Source organism: Herpailurus yagouaroundi, unplaced genomic scaffold (genome assembly GCF_014898765.1).
Source record: "Herpailurus yagouaroundi ecotype Mexico unplaced genomic scaffold, PumYag 181, whole genome shotgun sequence".
Taxonomy (NCBI): domain Eukaryota; kingdom Metazoa; phylum Chordata; class Mammalia; order Carnivora; family Felidae; genus Herpailurus; species Herpailurus yagouaroundi.
The window spans coordinates 1316827-1333013 of record NW_024412412.1 but is presented as its reverse complement, the minus strand read 5'-3'; the positions used below and the strand labels follow the sequence as shown (position 1 = coordinate 1333013).

The following is a 16187-nucleotide window of genomic DNA, read 5'->3' as shown; positions in this document are numbered from 1 at the left end:
AGGTGACACAGAGCTAACACGCGATCTGTGCTCTATGTTCTACGTCATGTGCCCAGCACAACTCCCCTATAAGTGCCCCGCGGCACAGCTCATCAGTGACAGCAGGTGACACGGAGCTAACATGTGATGTGTGTTCTGTGTTCTACATCATGAGCCCAGCACAACTCCCCTACAAGTGCTCGTCGGCACAGCTCATCAACGACAGCAGGCCACACCCCAGGCTTCTGTCGGGACGGGGAAGGACGTGGGACATGGTTTGGGAAATGTCATATGAAATGGTGGCACCAGAAAGGCCTTCACGGCATAGCCCTTGGATCAGTTTGGGTTACAGCCACAGCCCTGTGGCCCAGAAGTGCACGGGGCCGCCTGGCTGGTCTCCTGTGGGCCTCTGCCCTGAAGGGTGCTGGGGGTGTCTGCGTGATCACCACCACTCCGCGGGTGGCACCACTCTGAGCGAGACACACGGCGACCCCCGGCCTCTCTCTGCCAGCTCGAAAGCCGGCGCGTGGACCAGACGGCGTTCCTTGTGTGTGAGGCCACGGTGGCACCTCAGCTGACATGACCCCATCCTGCACAGACAAGGTTCCTTCCAACATCTCTGCATCGACCTCAAGTTCACCTCCCGTAAGAAACATGGCAACAAGTGGCCTGGTACCAAGGCCAAAGCTACATTAACACGACCGTTTTTACGAATTTTTTTGCAACGGCAAAAAACAAACCAGAAGGGGCGCATGGGGGGCTCAGTTGGGTAAGCATCTGATCCTTGGTTCCGCTCAGGTCATGATCTGGCGGTTTGTGAGTTCAAGCCCCGCGTTGGGCTGTGCGCCGACAGCACAGAGCCTGCTTGAGATTCTCTGTCTCCCTTTCTGCTCCTCCCCACTGGTACACACTTTCTCTTCCACTCTCTCTGAAAATAAGTAAACAGGCTTAAAAACACAACATCTACAACGAACAAAGATTTGGTTTTGTTTCTCAACACAGACTTACATCCTGTTTTACAAGCTCATGATGGTTTACGTTCCCAGGACTTCCGAACGTCTGACTGAGGGACGTCGTTCTGGAGATGGGTGGGTGCTGCGTGAATTCCGTACACACCACAGAGCACAGGTGCACAGGCACCGTCAGGCGTGATGGGGCCAGCGGACGCGGCTGAGGGATGAGATCCTCAGCAACGTTCACAACTGCCATCAACGGGCGACAAGCTGGGGGGTGTCCACATGCTCGCGGTAGATACTGCAACAGAGGCAGGGAGTGGGGGCAGCACAGAGCCTCTAAGAGTGGGACGCAACGCTTCAGCAGGGTCGCTCTCTCTGCACCGGCACCCAGAACACCCCACAGGCAGCAGACAGGGCCTACAGGGCCTAGCCGCTGGCTAACCCGGGATTAGCTGCTGGCTAACCCGGGATTAGCGGCTGGTTAACCCGGGATTAGCGGCTGGTTAACCCGGGATTAGCGGCTGGCTAACCCAGGACCACTTAATCCAGGATGGCAGCAGGAACCAGGATACCAAACCCCATCCTCAGTTTTGCTTCCTAATTCACAAATCATCTTCAGTCTGGTTTAATTTGCTGACTTCCCCTAGGATGTGGTCATTGAGTATTTCTTTTTAAATTATACTGATTTCACTTTTTTTTTAATCCTAATTTGGCCATCATACGTGGCCGCGTCCCTCCTGGAAGGCAATGCGTTCGCTCCGTGGGGACACAGAAAGGCTGACTTCACGTGACCTCTCAGAACTTCTCCGTCAAAACAGTCTCCCTGGAATATTCTAGACAAAGCAGCAAAACGTGCCGCTTGCATCGTGGGGTGAGTAACTGAGTGGGAGCCCCAAGGAACAAGGCCCCGTTACATGCTTTCGCTGTAAATTCTACACCAGCAATCTGCTCTCCAAGGTGCGTGTGCTCATCCGGAGGCTGCGTTATCCCGTGTTCGACCGCGTGAGGGCCGATGTGCTGTACGTCACGGAGCCTGGGTGTGATGGTTTTCAGAACAGAGCTCTACCCAGAGGCAGCAGACGTGGCCCACACAGCACAGCCACGTCCTCCTCCAGGAAAAGCACGCTGGGGCCTCCAAGAATTATTCAGGTTATGTGAACTCCCAGAAAAGGTGTGAATTACCAGTGCATCAATTTTGTGTTCGATTTTTGTTCTTTCCGGCTTGGGCAGTCTTCATCTCCAGAACCTACCGGAATTTCATCGTCTGGTAAGGGCACAAAAGGGTAACTTCACATATTTCTGCCACGTGTACACAGCGAAACCCACGTGGGCAACCCACGAACACGACTCTCAGACGGAGGCTCCGGGGACGTGCCAGCACTGGACGTGCAGGAGTGTGGGAACGCCGCCGGCAGTCACAGGCACCAGTGTCCAGAGAACGACACAGCCCAGCGGCCTCCAACCGGCGCACCTCCGTGCCTATAGCGTGAACACCGAGTCCCCCGAAGCCGCAGCCAACTAACGCTTGTCTCCAGGAAGCACCGGCCTGAGGGTAAGACCACCGGTAAAAGTTCAAGGGAAGACGTGGGGCTTGGGCCTTCTCATTCTCTACATCACAAAATGCAACGAGAATCAGACCAATTTGGGGGCACCTGGGTGGCTCAGTCGGTTGATGTGGACTCCGGTCATGTCTCAGGGTCGTGAATTTGAGCCTCTGCATCAGGCTCTGAGGTGATAGCCTGGAGCCTGCCTGGGGTTCGCTCTCTCTCCGCCCCTCCCCTGCTCTAGTGCGTGCCGGCTTGCTCTCTCTCTCTCTCTCTCAAAATAAATAAATAAACTCAAAAATTTTTTTAAACATCAGACCAATTCTGGACCACGTCTTTCTGAGGACTGTACCCCACAGCCACTGAGGAGACGAGACAAAGACAACAACATTCCGAGCGTAGCGGACTTTGCTCTAACCACCCACCCCCCTCCAAGGCCGCTACACAACCTTCACGGAGAGTCTGAGACGCAGGTCAGGCGTAAGATGCCCCCGGACGTTGGTGAAATTCGGGAGAACACGCGTCACCCGAAGGCTCCCGCCCCGATCTGGCCTGGAGGCTTGCTGGTTCTCCACAGCCTGACGGCGACACGGAAATGAAGACCCACGACCGAGGGGACGTGTGCTGTGACCACAAGGACAGAGCCGAGCCCCGTCGGACACCGGCGTCCGGCCTGTGGAGGGTGGGCTCGGGGAAGCGTCTCACCGCACAGCCTCTCGGTCCCGCCAGAGCCCAGGTGGGTCTGTGACAGCACAGGAGAGCCACGCAGAGGGAGGCAAGAGAGTCCTTGACTGGAGGGTGAAACCAGCCACGAAGACGCTCGTGAGAAATGAAGGAAACACCCCCATGTGTGGGTCTGTAAACGCAGCGTGGACGTGAGGGCAAGTGAGGACAGGGACAGAGCTCAGCCCTACAAGAAGGGGCCCAGCCCGTGGCACTCGTGGGCTAGCCCGTGGGGGGTCTGGAACCGCCTTGACCTTGAGCAACAAGGGCAAGATGGCAGCAGGTCCGGGGCTCCCCTGGGGCTGCTTGGCCAGTGAGGCCAGCAGGGCCGCGGGGTCAGGACTCTGGGGGCTCAGAGGGCAGTCCCCCGGACGGGCCGGCCGCTCACGGGCACGACAAGAGCCTGCCCGACACACCATCTGATACGACGGATCCGGACTGCACACACCTGCTCCACCACCTGGTGTGCAAAAGGGAACACACCAGGTCCCCAGGGAAGTGCCCGTAAACCAGCGTTTTCTTATACGCAAGCTCAAAAATTGTGTCAATCTGTGCTCCTCGCAAAACAAAAGCGCCCTATGTTACTTAAGAAACGATTTGTACACAGCTCGTCCTATGGATTAAATCTCCCGGGGCGCCTGGGTGGCACAGTCGGTTAAGCGTCCGGCTTCAGCCAGGTCACGATCTCGCGGTCCGTGAGTTCGAGCCCCGCGTCGGGCTCTGGGCTGATGGCTCGGAGCCTGGAGCCTGTTTCCGATTCTGTGTCTCCCTCTCTCTCTGCCCCTCCCCCGTTCATGCTCTGTCTCTCTCTGTCCCAAAAATAAAATAAACGTTGAAAAAAAAAAATTAAAAAAAAAAAAAAAAAAAATCTCCCGACCACCACACACGCGTGCACATGTGGAAACCATGAAGTGGAGAATGCGTTAGCTTGGTTGCGGCGAGCCCTTCACGACGTGCACACGTGTGCAAACAACAAGCCACACGGCCGGTGCGGTTTTACGTGCCAGTCACCCCAGTACAGACACGAAACACAACCAGGGGGCAGCTGTCCCTCGCTCGCCGAGCCCCAAACAAACGTGTCTTGTCACCGTCCCCGCTTCCCACTGTCCTCTCTGCCCCCAGCCGGCCCGGCCCACCTTCCAACTGCAGTGTACTTCCCCTGGTCAGAGGCCAGCCTTTCTGGAACCTGAACCCAGACTATTCATTTCTCAGTGTGTCAACGGTGACCGTTCCTCCAGTACCTTCCGCTCAAGCTACAGACATCTTCAACACTGTCACTGACCCATCTGCCACCAACCCACCAAGTAGCCACCAACCCACCGGCAACCCACCACCAAATCTGCCCTGAGTCTATAAGAATCTGAGAACTTGTTTCACTACCGACATGAGCAGGGGACCCAGAAAACTTCTAAGAGCTTTTTTCCACGCTTAAGTACTTGCAGAATTTAAATGTCATCCGACACGTAATCCCGATTAAGAGGCAACTTGATCGGGGTTCTCTAACCTGCTCAGCCTTTCGTGAACTTTTCCAAAGTGAATCCTAAATTCAGTGCCTTTACTATCCTGGTTCTCCCTGCTCTCAAACACCAGCAGCAGAGCTCCTCTTTCACACATACACACACACACACACACGCACAGGCGTGGTGCACACACCACACCCACACTCACCCACACCCACACTCACGTGTGCAAGCATGCTCACGTACACACAACAGCACTCCAGGTACACACACACTCTCACCGCCTGCGAGCACCCATGCACACAACACCCCCAGGTGCATACAATGCGTGCACACGCACACACACCGGCACTCGGGCTGTGCGCGTGGCCGTCCCCCGCCCGGTGCTCCTCTTCTGGCCGCTTGGATACGCACTGCAGGGCTCTCTGCGCTCTTGACGCCCCCTCTGACTCTGCACAACCCTCTCACCTCCTGACGGTGGTACCTGACTCTGTCTGCCCTGTCCCCCTGTCCCTCATCGCTCGCCGGGAGGGCAAAGTCCCACACAGGCCCCTTTCCCGACTCGTCGTCCGCATGCCAGCCCCTCCTTCCAATTTCCCACGGGGCTCCTTCGCTCAGCACCACACATGCTAGCTTCCTCCAAGCCGGCTCTGTGGGACCCAGTGTCGCTGATGACTTTACGTTCTTCCCGAAAACCCAGGCCCCAAATCTCAGGCTTTCTGGCCCTTCCTCTCCCCAATCGGTCCCGCCGCAGGTGACTCTGCTCACTGCCGCTTGCCGGGGTGCGTCCCTCGGGACCACAGGACGGCCCGCCACCCTCCCGTCCTCGCAGCCCGCTGCCGGGAAGCCCCTTCCACACTCATGACCGCACAACCTTCCCAGCCTCCTCCTTCCCTCTGCCCCTCCGCCCTTGCACAGCAGCCACCTGCTTACGCATGTCCGTCACACGTGGACGTGCCCCAGCTACAAGCCCGTACACACCAGCGATGCGTTCCGTGTACGACCTACACGCATGCAGGCACCAGGTACGCGCTCACACACACTAGCTGCAAGTTCGTTTATACGTGACATAGACACACGTTAACTACACGCCTATATGTACCAGATATGGGAATACACTCTAGCCCCATGGGTGTCCACACCAGCTACACGAAATACAAACGTATACATATTGGCTAGAAACTTATACACACTGGCCACACACCGGCAACATGGTCCTCGCATGTGCTAGGTGCCTGTTTGCACTTACTGGCTACACGCTTATGTACACACTTGCATATGTGTTTATGCAGACACATATGTATGTACACACACTAGCTACACGTTCACACGTGCCAGCCACGTGCACACACATACCAGCCACATGAATCTACCCACATGAGCCACATGCACACGCACACGCGAGCCACACATGTATACACACTCGCCACCCAGACACACACACACACACACAAGCTACTTGCTGCCCCACAGCCGCACTCCTGCACCTTTGCTGGTTTTGTCCCCTGTCCCACCCCCCCCACCCCCGCTAGCGGCATCCTCCCTGCTCTGTGCCTGGTGGCCTCCCAGCCGAGAAGCTGCGTCTCTGGCTTCCCTTGGGAGCTGTCCCCGCCCCAGCAGATCTTTTCCACCTCTCTGTTCTTCAGTTTGCTCCCAGGGTGGGGTCTTACCAGGCTTAACTGGCGCACACGGGCTATGATCAACGGCTCCTGACCTACAAAAGTGGTTCTTGAATACGGTTCCATGCCAGCGCACAGAGTCGCGGTACGCACAGCGCCCTCGCCCGGAAGAGCCGTGCCTGGAAGGGCCGCGCTTGCGCGCCAGCGCCCTAGCCTGGAAGGGCCGCGCCTGCGTGCCACGTCCCCCGCCGTGTCCTCCCTCGTGGGGCCCGCCCCCCCCCCCCCGCCCCCAGGTGCAGTTACCTGGCAGCATATGGTGCACAGGCGTGGCTATGTTGATGTCCTGCAGATGCTTGAGCGTCTCCGTGTGGAAGAGGCGGAGCGTGGACCCAGAGGTGAAGGCGATCCAGATCCCCACGCCAGCGACGACCATGTGAGAGACCACCATGCCTTCTTCCTGGTGGGCGTCCAGCTGATTCTGGAGAGATCAAGGAGAAGCGGTGGACGGGGCAGCGGGTGCACCTTGGAGCCTTGCCCACCGCGGAGGCAGAGCCCAGCAGTCCCCGGGTGGGGGGCGAGAGCAGGAAGGTGGGAGGGACAGAGGGACGGAGCGGGCAGAGGGACGGAAGGCCCGGGAACAGGGAGACACGATGGCCAAAGGAGGCCGGCCAGCGCCCCCGACTTTGGTGGGGAGTCAGCAGCCCTCCCCCAAATCCTGAGCAGGAACGGAGGTCCACACCCCGGCCTTGGGCGGCCCCGAGACGGCCTGTCTGACCCCACCGCTCCCAGAGCTCCTGGGCTGCCCACGGTGTCTGGGTTTGCAGTCGCCCCTTGCCTGCCCACAAAGGCCACCCGCTACTTCTCTGTGTGACCAGGTCCTTCCTCCCGGGCTTCTGGCCGAGCTCTGTCCCGTCCACATCTCCATCCGGACAACCCTGCTCTATGGGGACCCAAGGGGACAGATTTTGTGACTTGGTCCCAGCGCGGATGGGCCGGCACTGGGCAGCTGGCGGTGTGGTCTGCTAGGTCTGGAGGAGGGGTGTGAGCCTGGAGACTCCGTGTGAAGACACGGGGTCCTCAGGGCAGACCAAACCCCACACGGTCCTCCCCACACGGTCCTCCAGATGAAAACCCTGGAGGCTGAGCCACACGGGAAACAGGTGGGCTTACTTCTCTGACTCAAGGGCTGGTCCCAAAAGTCTAAGCGCAGGGGGCGCTGTGTAGAGCCCGCTGAACTGCCCGCCTTCCCCGGCTGCTCCTCTTGGGCTCATGACATGGTGGTCACTACTCCCTGGGGGAGGAAGGCACATCCGGGGGGAGGGTCGTGCACGTTACGGAAGCTCGGGAATCAAGGAGCAAAGCCACATTCTGTCCTTGCCGCGGACACTCCAGGAAAGACAAGATAGCACAGGTTGCTGGCCCTCAAATCCCGGTTTCTAATTCAGCAGGTTGAGGGTGGGGCCCAGAACTAGCATTTCCAGAATGTTCCGAGGGCCCGCCACTGCTCCACACCCCCTTTTTTCCACTGCTTTCCGGCAAGTTACTTTATCCATTCACTGCAGTTTGTCCTCCTTTCTGTCCCGAGTCACGTCACATGCGGCCTTGATGTGCTCCCAAGATGCCGCGGGCACATCTCCGGTGCTGCTGGTGCACGCTGTCCGCGACTGCCCGCTGACGTGTCTCCTGCACTTCGCGGCCGGTGGCCTGTTCTCCCAGAACCAGCTCGTCCTGCAGGCCTGCGGGTCCTGTGGGCCCCCCGCCCATGTGCGTGGTCTCCAGCAGCACCCCCTTCAGAGGGGCCGGCAAACCGGCCTTCAGAGAGCACGGACTTCCTGACATCGGTGGCTCACCATCCACCCAGCGTGGTGGTATCCTGCCCCGGCCAGATGTGGCTGCTGTCGTGGGACACCTCCCGCCCTGGCGGCCATCTGCGATGCTCACAGGGACCGAGGAATAGCCCTGAGCTCGTCTGTAATGAACGTGAGGTCCCTTCCGACCCCACCTGTGCCGCCCTCTCTTCCCACCAGGCTCTCAGGCTCCCCCGACCTTTCTCGCACGTGACGGGCCTCCCTCCTCACAGGCTCTACGTTGTCTCCTTCCAGGAATTCTGCTTGGCTGGGACAGCCGGCGGCATAGGGCTCTCGGGCAGAAATAATCCAGCGTTTCTGTCCTGCCCTGTGTGTCCCTGGCATCAAAGCCACGATTCCGCTCTTTCCTGCCAGCTGCCTGGCGCGGCCAGAGCCACCGCTGGCTGACTTTCTGCCAGCTGCAGGAGGTGGGGTCTTGCAGGACGCTGGACTGGCACATCAAGGACAAGCCACAGAAAAGCTAGTTGCGGTTCAACGGAAAGCGCATCGACCTCGAGCCCGTCTGGGACCCAGCGCGTCCAGGTGTGGCACCTGGTGACTTCCCGAAGGCCTGCTGTCCTGTGCCGCCCTCGGGGGTCTCGCGCAGTCTAACACCATCCACCCAGGCCCGCACGGACTCGGTGTTACTCTGACCGCGGTCAGCCCACGCTCTGTGACGTGAAGGAGCTCCTACAACGGGCTGGAGGCTTACGGTCCACCTTCTGACGTTACAGAATCTGCCACCAAGCGTGTCCATGAACAGGTTTCACGAATGTCTTGAAATGTGTCTCAATGAGTGCTGGCAAAATGTCTTCAAGCCCCTGTCCTGGCTGAACCGGTGACCCTTCCTAAGGAGAGTCTAGACAAATATTTTTGGAAGTCCATGATGACTAAAGTTGATCACGAGTTTGTGGAGATTGGCAATAGTCATTCCAAAATGCCCTCAGGGCCCTCACGGGGATGACGGGGACCCTCCCCTGAACAGATTCCTTTCTCTACCACCTTGGGTGTGATGCTCAGAGGAGTTTTTATCTGTGACAGGATTTGTTTCATTGGTGGAAAAAAAAAACAAAACCTTTGCTATCTGAATTCATTTAGAGGTGAGAAACGGTCATGTGTAGACAGAAAATAATTAGGTACATGCAACTTTTAATAAAAAAAGAAATATATAAAATGGGCAAAAAATTCAAAGGTATAATAAGTAAAATTCTTTCTCTCTCATCCCTGCTACCCTGCTTAGGACGGCTTTTTGTGTGTCTCTGAAAGTACACGCACGTGCACGTGTTAAGCAACTGCTAACAACAGGTAATACATAAAGCGCTCTGCGGGCACCCTCTTGTAGTGTATGTTCACACAACAACACTCTGCAACCTGCCCCTCCTCCGCTTAACTGAACACCTGCCAGCGCTGCCCGCTCTTTCTCTCCTGCCACTGCCAGGTATGACGTTATTTACCTAGTTCCCCCACTGGTGCTCGTTGGGTATTTTCAATTATTCGTGGTATCACACAACGCGGTGATACGTGACCTCACCCACACACGCATGAGCTTATCTAAGGAGCAAACGTCTAGCGGTGGCATTGCCAGGAAAAGGATTGAGCCCTTTGAATGCCAGACGCCAACGCGGGATTGCCTTCCGGAGACGCCGCACAGCGGCCTCCCTCCACTGGCTGAGTCCCGGAGCCCTGGACTTGCCCGGGACCAGCCACGACGTGCCCACAGCTCGCCAACGCTGGAAAGTGAGAAGGTTTCACCTTTCGCCCATTTGAAAAATGGCTCCTTGTTACAACAAGCGCTTTCTAGAGATGAGGCCAACGCACGTACGCCTGTACGTACGGGTAAACACGTGTGTGAGTACACTGGCCGGGTGTACGAACACATACATGTGCGCTGCACGATTCTTAGTTTAGTGCCCTATTCGTATTTTTCTCTAAGCTGCCTTATGTCCTCTGAACATTTTTTACTAGCTTGGCTTCTTTCTCTTAAAGTTAATAAGAATTCTCTTTAATAAGAACATTACCTCTCAGCCACAGATGTGGCATATATTTTCTTCATTTTCATTTACAGAAGTTTCTATACAAACACACACTTATTAAATGTGCACAGAAAATGTTCTAAAACCGCACCAAATTTATTTTCTTTATTATGGCAACTTCTAGGCATGTGTCATGCTTGGAAAATCTCTCCCGCTACAAAGTAATGAGAACATCGTACTGCTTTCTATCTAAGTTTATGATTTTGTTTATGTTTTTAAAATTACCTCCATCTGTAAAGTTTACAAGGGAAAAGGCTCGGGGCCAGAGGCACGGCTCCACATTTCCACATGGCCCGTTGTCTCCTGATCCTTTGTTGAATAACCCACGGATTGCACTGATTGGAAAAGGCCACTTCGATCAAATGTCAAGTCTGCCCATGTCCTTGAAGACTCTCTATTATGTTCGTACTGAGCACGTTTTTTAAAGTAACGTGTTTGTGGTCGTTAGCAGATAAACAAGCAACAGTTCTTTCATGGGCGCGTGGCTAGAGGACGGTTAGCTGAGTTATCTACTTAATCTGGTCTTTCCCAGACTTCCCTCCCAAATCTAGGAGGAATTTTCTCTCCGTGCAGGGCCACATGCAAGAGGCTGCCAGCATCAGCTACAGGCCAGAGGCCCTCTGACCGCCAGCATCGGAGTCTAACTGGGGCCAGCTCTAAGATGCGTCTCTTCTGTGCCACGCACTCAAGGGGCTTACCTCTATTGTGTGGGTCTCGGCGCTGATCGTAAAAACTTGACCTCCCGAAGCTGCCCATAACGTGTCCTCCGTCATTACGAGACTTCTAACTGGTAGCACGCCTAGTTTTATCACTGTCTGAGGTTCGGGACTCCAGGACCCATCTTGAAAAACAAAAATTTTACTTTCAAATTCAGTTATCTGTACACAGGGAGTAGGGACAGGATCCCAGCTCATTTTAAGTAACAGGCAAAATATCATCGGTAACCGTGACGTTCACACTTGGTGCTGGGCGTCCAGAGTTCCACGAGCACCATTTCCACGAGGCAACTCAGCACGGTGGCAGAGCCCGGAGTGTGCACGACCCCAGCCCGGCCACCTGGCGCGTGTCCCGCACAAACGGCCCGCGAGGTGGCTGTGACAGTGTGAGGCATGACGAGGTGATCGATCAGCTCAGCAAGGTGCCCGGCGCCCAGGTGTCTCATACGCCCTGTCATCTACAACGCCAATACACGAAATGACCCCGTCGTCAGGAGGAGGGTCCACACCCACACGGTGCGAGCCAACGTCCGCACCTCCCACTGCCTGCTCGCTCTTTTGAGCTTTCCCTTGATACGCATCCTGTATCATCAGGATGGACCGTATCTTCCCTGCATTAGAACAGTAAGTCAGAACTGGGAGGAGAGGCTTTCGCTCGCTACGGTCCTGAAGCACAGGCCCTGATGAAATATGTCGCTTTGCAAATACTTTCAAGGATCTAAGGATGAGGTCTGTCATACTTCACATGAAGTAGAGTCAACAAACAACTTGGAGAGCGGTAAAAAATATGTAAAGCAAGACTAGACACACGTTTTCAACGTGACTACATAATTGTCCTGTGAAAATTTAAAATAAATTTTTCAATTTTCAAAGCAACCACTAATTAAGCCATCATGCCTAAAAACATCTTTAAAAAATTGTTTTTTACATTTATTTATTTTTGAGAGACAGAGAGAAACAGAGCACAAGTGGGGGAAGGGCAGAGAGAGAGGGAGACACAGAATCCCAAGCAGCTCCAGGCTCTGAGCTGTCAGCACAGAGCCCAACGCGGGGCTCGAACCCACGAACCGTGAGATCGTGACCTGAGCTGAAGTCAGACGCTTAACTGACTGAGCCACCCGGGCGCCCCTATGCCTGAAAGCATTTAATGGTTCATCCACCAGTGCCTCTGACTTCCTAATCAAAACAGAGCTTTGCTCAGGCACAGTCTTGGTTCCGAACCAAGTTCTGCCTTCTGTGTTCTAGATCTGAAGCACTGAAACTTTTAATCCAATCCCTCTTTATGAATAACTTTAGCTGAGGTTGTGCAACCACCAGGAGGCAACCAGGCAGGTTCTGAATTCCATGGCACACTTTCAAGTTATAATTCAACTTAAATGGAGATGCTTTTATGCTACAATTAAGGCAAAAGATGTTGCAGGACAATTACTGGTTCCAGTGGACAATGACCTGTAAAATCATTTGTAAAATCTGCACTGGACCCGGAGTATCATCGCGTGGTTACACATGCGTGCACACACAAGCACACGCTCGCTAGCAGTCACACGTGCACATACATACACACAGAAGCACACAGGCCTTTTCATCCGGGACTCAGAGCCCTTTGAGACCCCGCAGTCTCCACTTGCAATGGGATCACAGAGGCTCCGAGCTGAGATGCGATTCTCCCCAACACTCGCATGGGACTGAGAGAGCGGGGCTGTGGATCCCTGCTGCCCCTGCCCCCCGGGGCCTGCCCCCCCCCCCCCCCGATGTGGCCACATCCTCCAAATCAAGACGCCTGCTGCTGTCAAGTTATTTTGGTTTGGGACTAACTTCTAACAACTGAACTTTGTTTTCCGACCACCTAAGTCATTCCTTCTACAGATCCCGTGCACAAAATCCTCTGAGGGCCATGGGGAGGGCACAATGTCGGTCCCTGGGATGCGGGCCTCAGCTCCAGCTGACACGCCACCTGTCTGGGGACAGCCTCTTTCTACAGTCTTCCCTCCAGACCTGAGTCCTCAACCAGGCTGTCCAACCACAGCTGGGTGCAAACCCATGCCAATGACATTTTGAACCCACACTTAAAAATCTGGAAATTTCCTACAGAACATTCCAGATTTCGAACGCCCTGAAAAGTCAGATGCTTGCAGCAGTGCCTGGCTGAGAAGCAGCCTTTCCCCCCCCGGCTAGGCACATCGTCACCCCTCAGAGAACACGACGGTGGGGAAGAGACACCTCTCCAAAGAAGACATTCAGACGGCGGACAGGTACGTGAACTTGCGGTCAGCACCACACATCATCAGAGAAATGGATTGAAAGCACAATGGGCCATCGCTCCACACTTGTGAGGATGACATCATCAAAGACACAAGAAACAACAGGTGTTGGCGAGGATGCGGCGAAAGGGGGACCCTCGTGCACAGCTGGTGGGAATGCAAACCGGTGCGGCCGCTCTGGACGACAGTGTGGAGGCTCCTCAGGAGATTAGAAACAGAACTACTCTACGACCCAGCTGCCCCACTTCTGGGCTCTTACCCGAAGGACACGCGAACAGTAATTTGAAAAGGCCTGTCCGCCCCATGTTCACACGGCATTATTTACAATCGCCAAGACACGGAGAAGATCCAAGTGTCCCCCAACGTGTGAATGGACAGAGATGTGCTATACATACAACGGAATGTCATTCGGCCATAGAAAATGAGCAAATCCTACTGCTTGTAACGTAGGAGACAGGTCAGACAAAGACAGACAAACCCGCTAATGGCCCTCGGCCGCCCTCAGGAGGGGCACAGACCCCTGCTCCCCGCCCTTTCTAGCCTGCGCCCTTCCCGGGGTCCCGCAGCGGCCCGGCCCCCTGGCCGAGCTCCACAGGATGGGCACCTCCAGGCTGGCTCCACGGCCTTCCCGCACACGACTCTGACCCCAGCACCCCCCAGCGTTCTCTGGGTGCCCTGAGAGCTATGTTCACCTCTGGGTACTGTTCTGTTCACCCCCCGGGCATGAGGAGTACGACCTGTGCCCATCTGCAGCCGCTGGTGACCAGCTCAGGGTCCCCTGAACCAGCCAAAGCTCAGACTGTCCCTGAGATGGTGACTGACCCCAGTACAGAGCCGGGGGGAGGGGGGTTCCCGAGGTGGACCACAGGCGGGCAGGAGCCAGGGCGGGGGTGGGGGTGGGGTCCCGAGGGGGACCCCCGGCGGGGCGGGGCCGGGGGGGGGGGGCATTCCCAGGGTGGACCACAGGAGGGCAGGAGCCAGGGTGGGGGATCCCGGGGCGAACCACAGGCAGGCAGGCAGGTATCAGGAACAGAAAGGACCCAGGGGGGCCAGGCAACCCCCATTCCTTAAGGGGCCTCAGCCCTTGGCTTCCCTCACTCAACCCTTCCGATAAATTTGCCATTTTACTTTTCCTCGTCGGGGACCCAACTGGACACGGGGCTGCCCAGTTGCCGTGGAAACCAGCCAGGATGTGCAAACCGCCCGGACTGGGCAGAGGAAGGGTAGGTAGGGCGCTGAGCGCTCACGTACCGTGTCAGGTGGGGCCCCGTGACAGGATCAGCGCCCTTGCAAGGGGACGCCCCAGAGCGCGTGCTCCGTCCGCCGCGTGAGGACCCTGTCCCGCGGTGGGGAGGCGCCCTCCACAGCAGAAAGCGACTCTCCCCAGGGACCCGCTGACACACCCTGCTCAGGCCCCGCTCTGTGGCATCTGCTATGGCGCCCGAGCCAGCCAAGACACGACGTCTTAGCGCTGAGGCCCCGGGGCGGCAATCCCACGTGTCCGTGGAACCCCCGGACGAGAGGTGCAGGGAGGCCTGCCAGCCAGGGGTGAGGTGAGAAGGAGCCCCTGAGAACAAGAGCTTCCGCAAAGGGGCGACAATCTGTCCAATCAGAACTGGCAGGAGCAGGTGTGGACACAAGGCCCCCTGCCTCTGCCTCTGAGAGCCGCAGCCCGGGGGGACCCGGGGGCCCCGGGGGCCCCGGGGAAGAGACGCCCACCAGCCCCTCTGCTGTCACCGGAAGCCACTGGAATGCTCAGCCAAGCCTGTGACAAGAGAAGGAGCCTGAGGAGGAGGGACGATGGCCGGGCTGGTGGGCTGGTGACAACCTTGCGGAGCCGCTCACCCGGATGGCCTGCAGTGCCCCCCCTCCCCCGGGTAAGAGAGCCTTGCGGGGCCGGGGGACAGGATCGTGGCTGCGGGGAGACAGACGCACACAGAGGAAGGTACTTGGCAGCCTGCTAAGGGGTCACCAGGAGACCGTCCTCTGAAACAGCTTCCCGCCCGTGCGGCCGGGGTGCTTCTTTCGGGGCTGGGAAGTCACGTGCCTGGGACAGGTGGGGGTAAGCGCTGGCGGGGATGTGACCCAGAAGCACACAGCTCAGTCCACAGCAAACCCCCGGACACGGCCACGAGACTGGCCGCGCAGACGCACGCACAGCACAGATGCGATTACCTTCCGCCTTCTGGTAGACGGCCACAGCCCCGTTGACCAGGCCGGCATACAGGCTCTGGGCCGCGCAGGCAAGGCTCATGACCGTGGACTTGTCCGGGGTAAAGAAGTGCTGCAGACGCACCTTCTTGGAGCCTTGGCTGCTCTTGTAAATGGAGATGCTTTGAGAGAAGAATGCAAACCTTGTCAGTGCATTTGCTCGGGAAGGAAGAGCAGCCTCATCTCATCACAAAGTGCTCGTGACGCCCCAGCCCTTCCCGCCTCCTCCCGCCCTGGGCAGAAACGCTGCTGCCTCTCAGCCCCCTTCGCTTCATTTTAAAGGAGAAAGTTTGGGTTACACAGATTTTAAAAAATTACTTCTTTCAGTCTATCTTAAAACTTCATATCAGGAAAACCATGTTAACTTTCCTTTAAAAGGTGTCTGTGTTCAATATGTTTACAGCACAGACTCTGGCCGTGTTTTTTCCAAAACATGAAGAGAAAGGTACTTTTGAAATCAGGGATAAGAAGAAACACATCAGGGGAAGCACCAGGCAGCACGGGCGCACTTGCTGGCCGTGTCAAAGGTCAGCGACCCCAGCCACTCTCGCCACGCAGTGTCACCCAACGGATGGAGCAGGTGACCGTCCGGCTCCTCGTCACGGAGCGGCACGCGGGGCTCACCTCCCCTCCTCAGTGCCCAGGCAGATGGTGGGCACGCCCGGCGCCCTCCCGGCCGCGGCCCCGGGCTCCGCAGGGATGAACACCATGCACAGCGTCCGAGACTCCACGTTGAAGCACTCGATGACTTTGGGGCTGGAGCTTTGAAAGGAGACGATGGCGATCTGGCCCATCTGACTGGTGCAGCTTCCAATCTGAGGCAGGGGTGGGGTGGGGG

General features: G+C 56.7%; 1 protein-coding gene across 1 annotated transcript in view; it reads right to left on the bottom strand.

Moving 5' to 3' along the window:
- ARHGEF10 (Rho guanine nucleotide exchange factor 10) overlaps window positions 1-16187 on the bottom strand; it is an 88854-nt gene that overhangs the window by 4449 nt on the left and 68218 nt on the right. Inside the window, exons 21-24 of the mRNA XM_040490414.1 lie at window positions 15974-16179; window positions 15314-15471; window positions 10860-11002; window positions 6585-6759 (exon numbers count right to left, since the gene is read on the bottom strand). Coding sequence (XP_040346348.1) covers window positions 6585-6759; window positions 10860-11002; window positions 15314-15471; window positions 15974-16179 — 682 coding nt within the window. The remainder of the gene's footprint in view (window positions 1-6584; window positions 6760-10859; window positions 11003-15313; window positions 15472-15973; window positions 16180-16187) is intronic.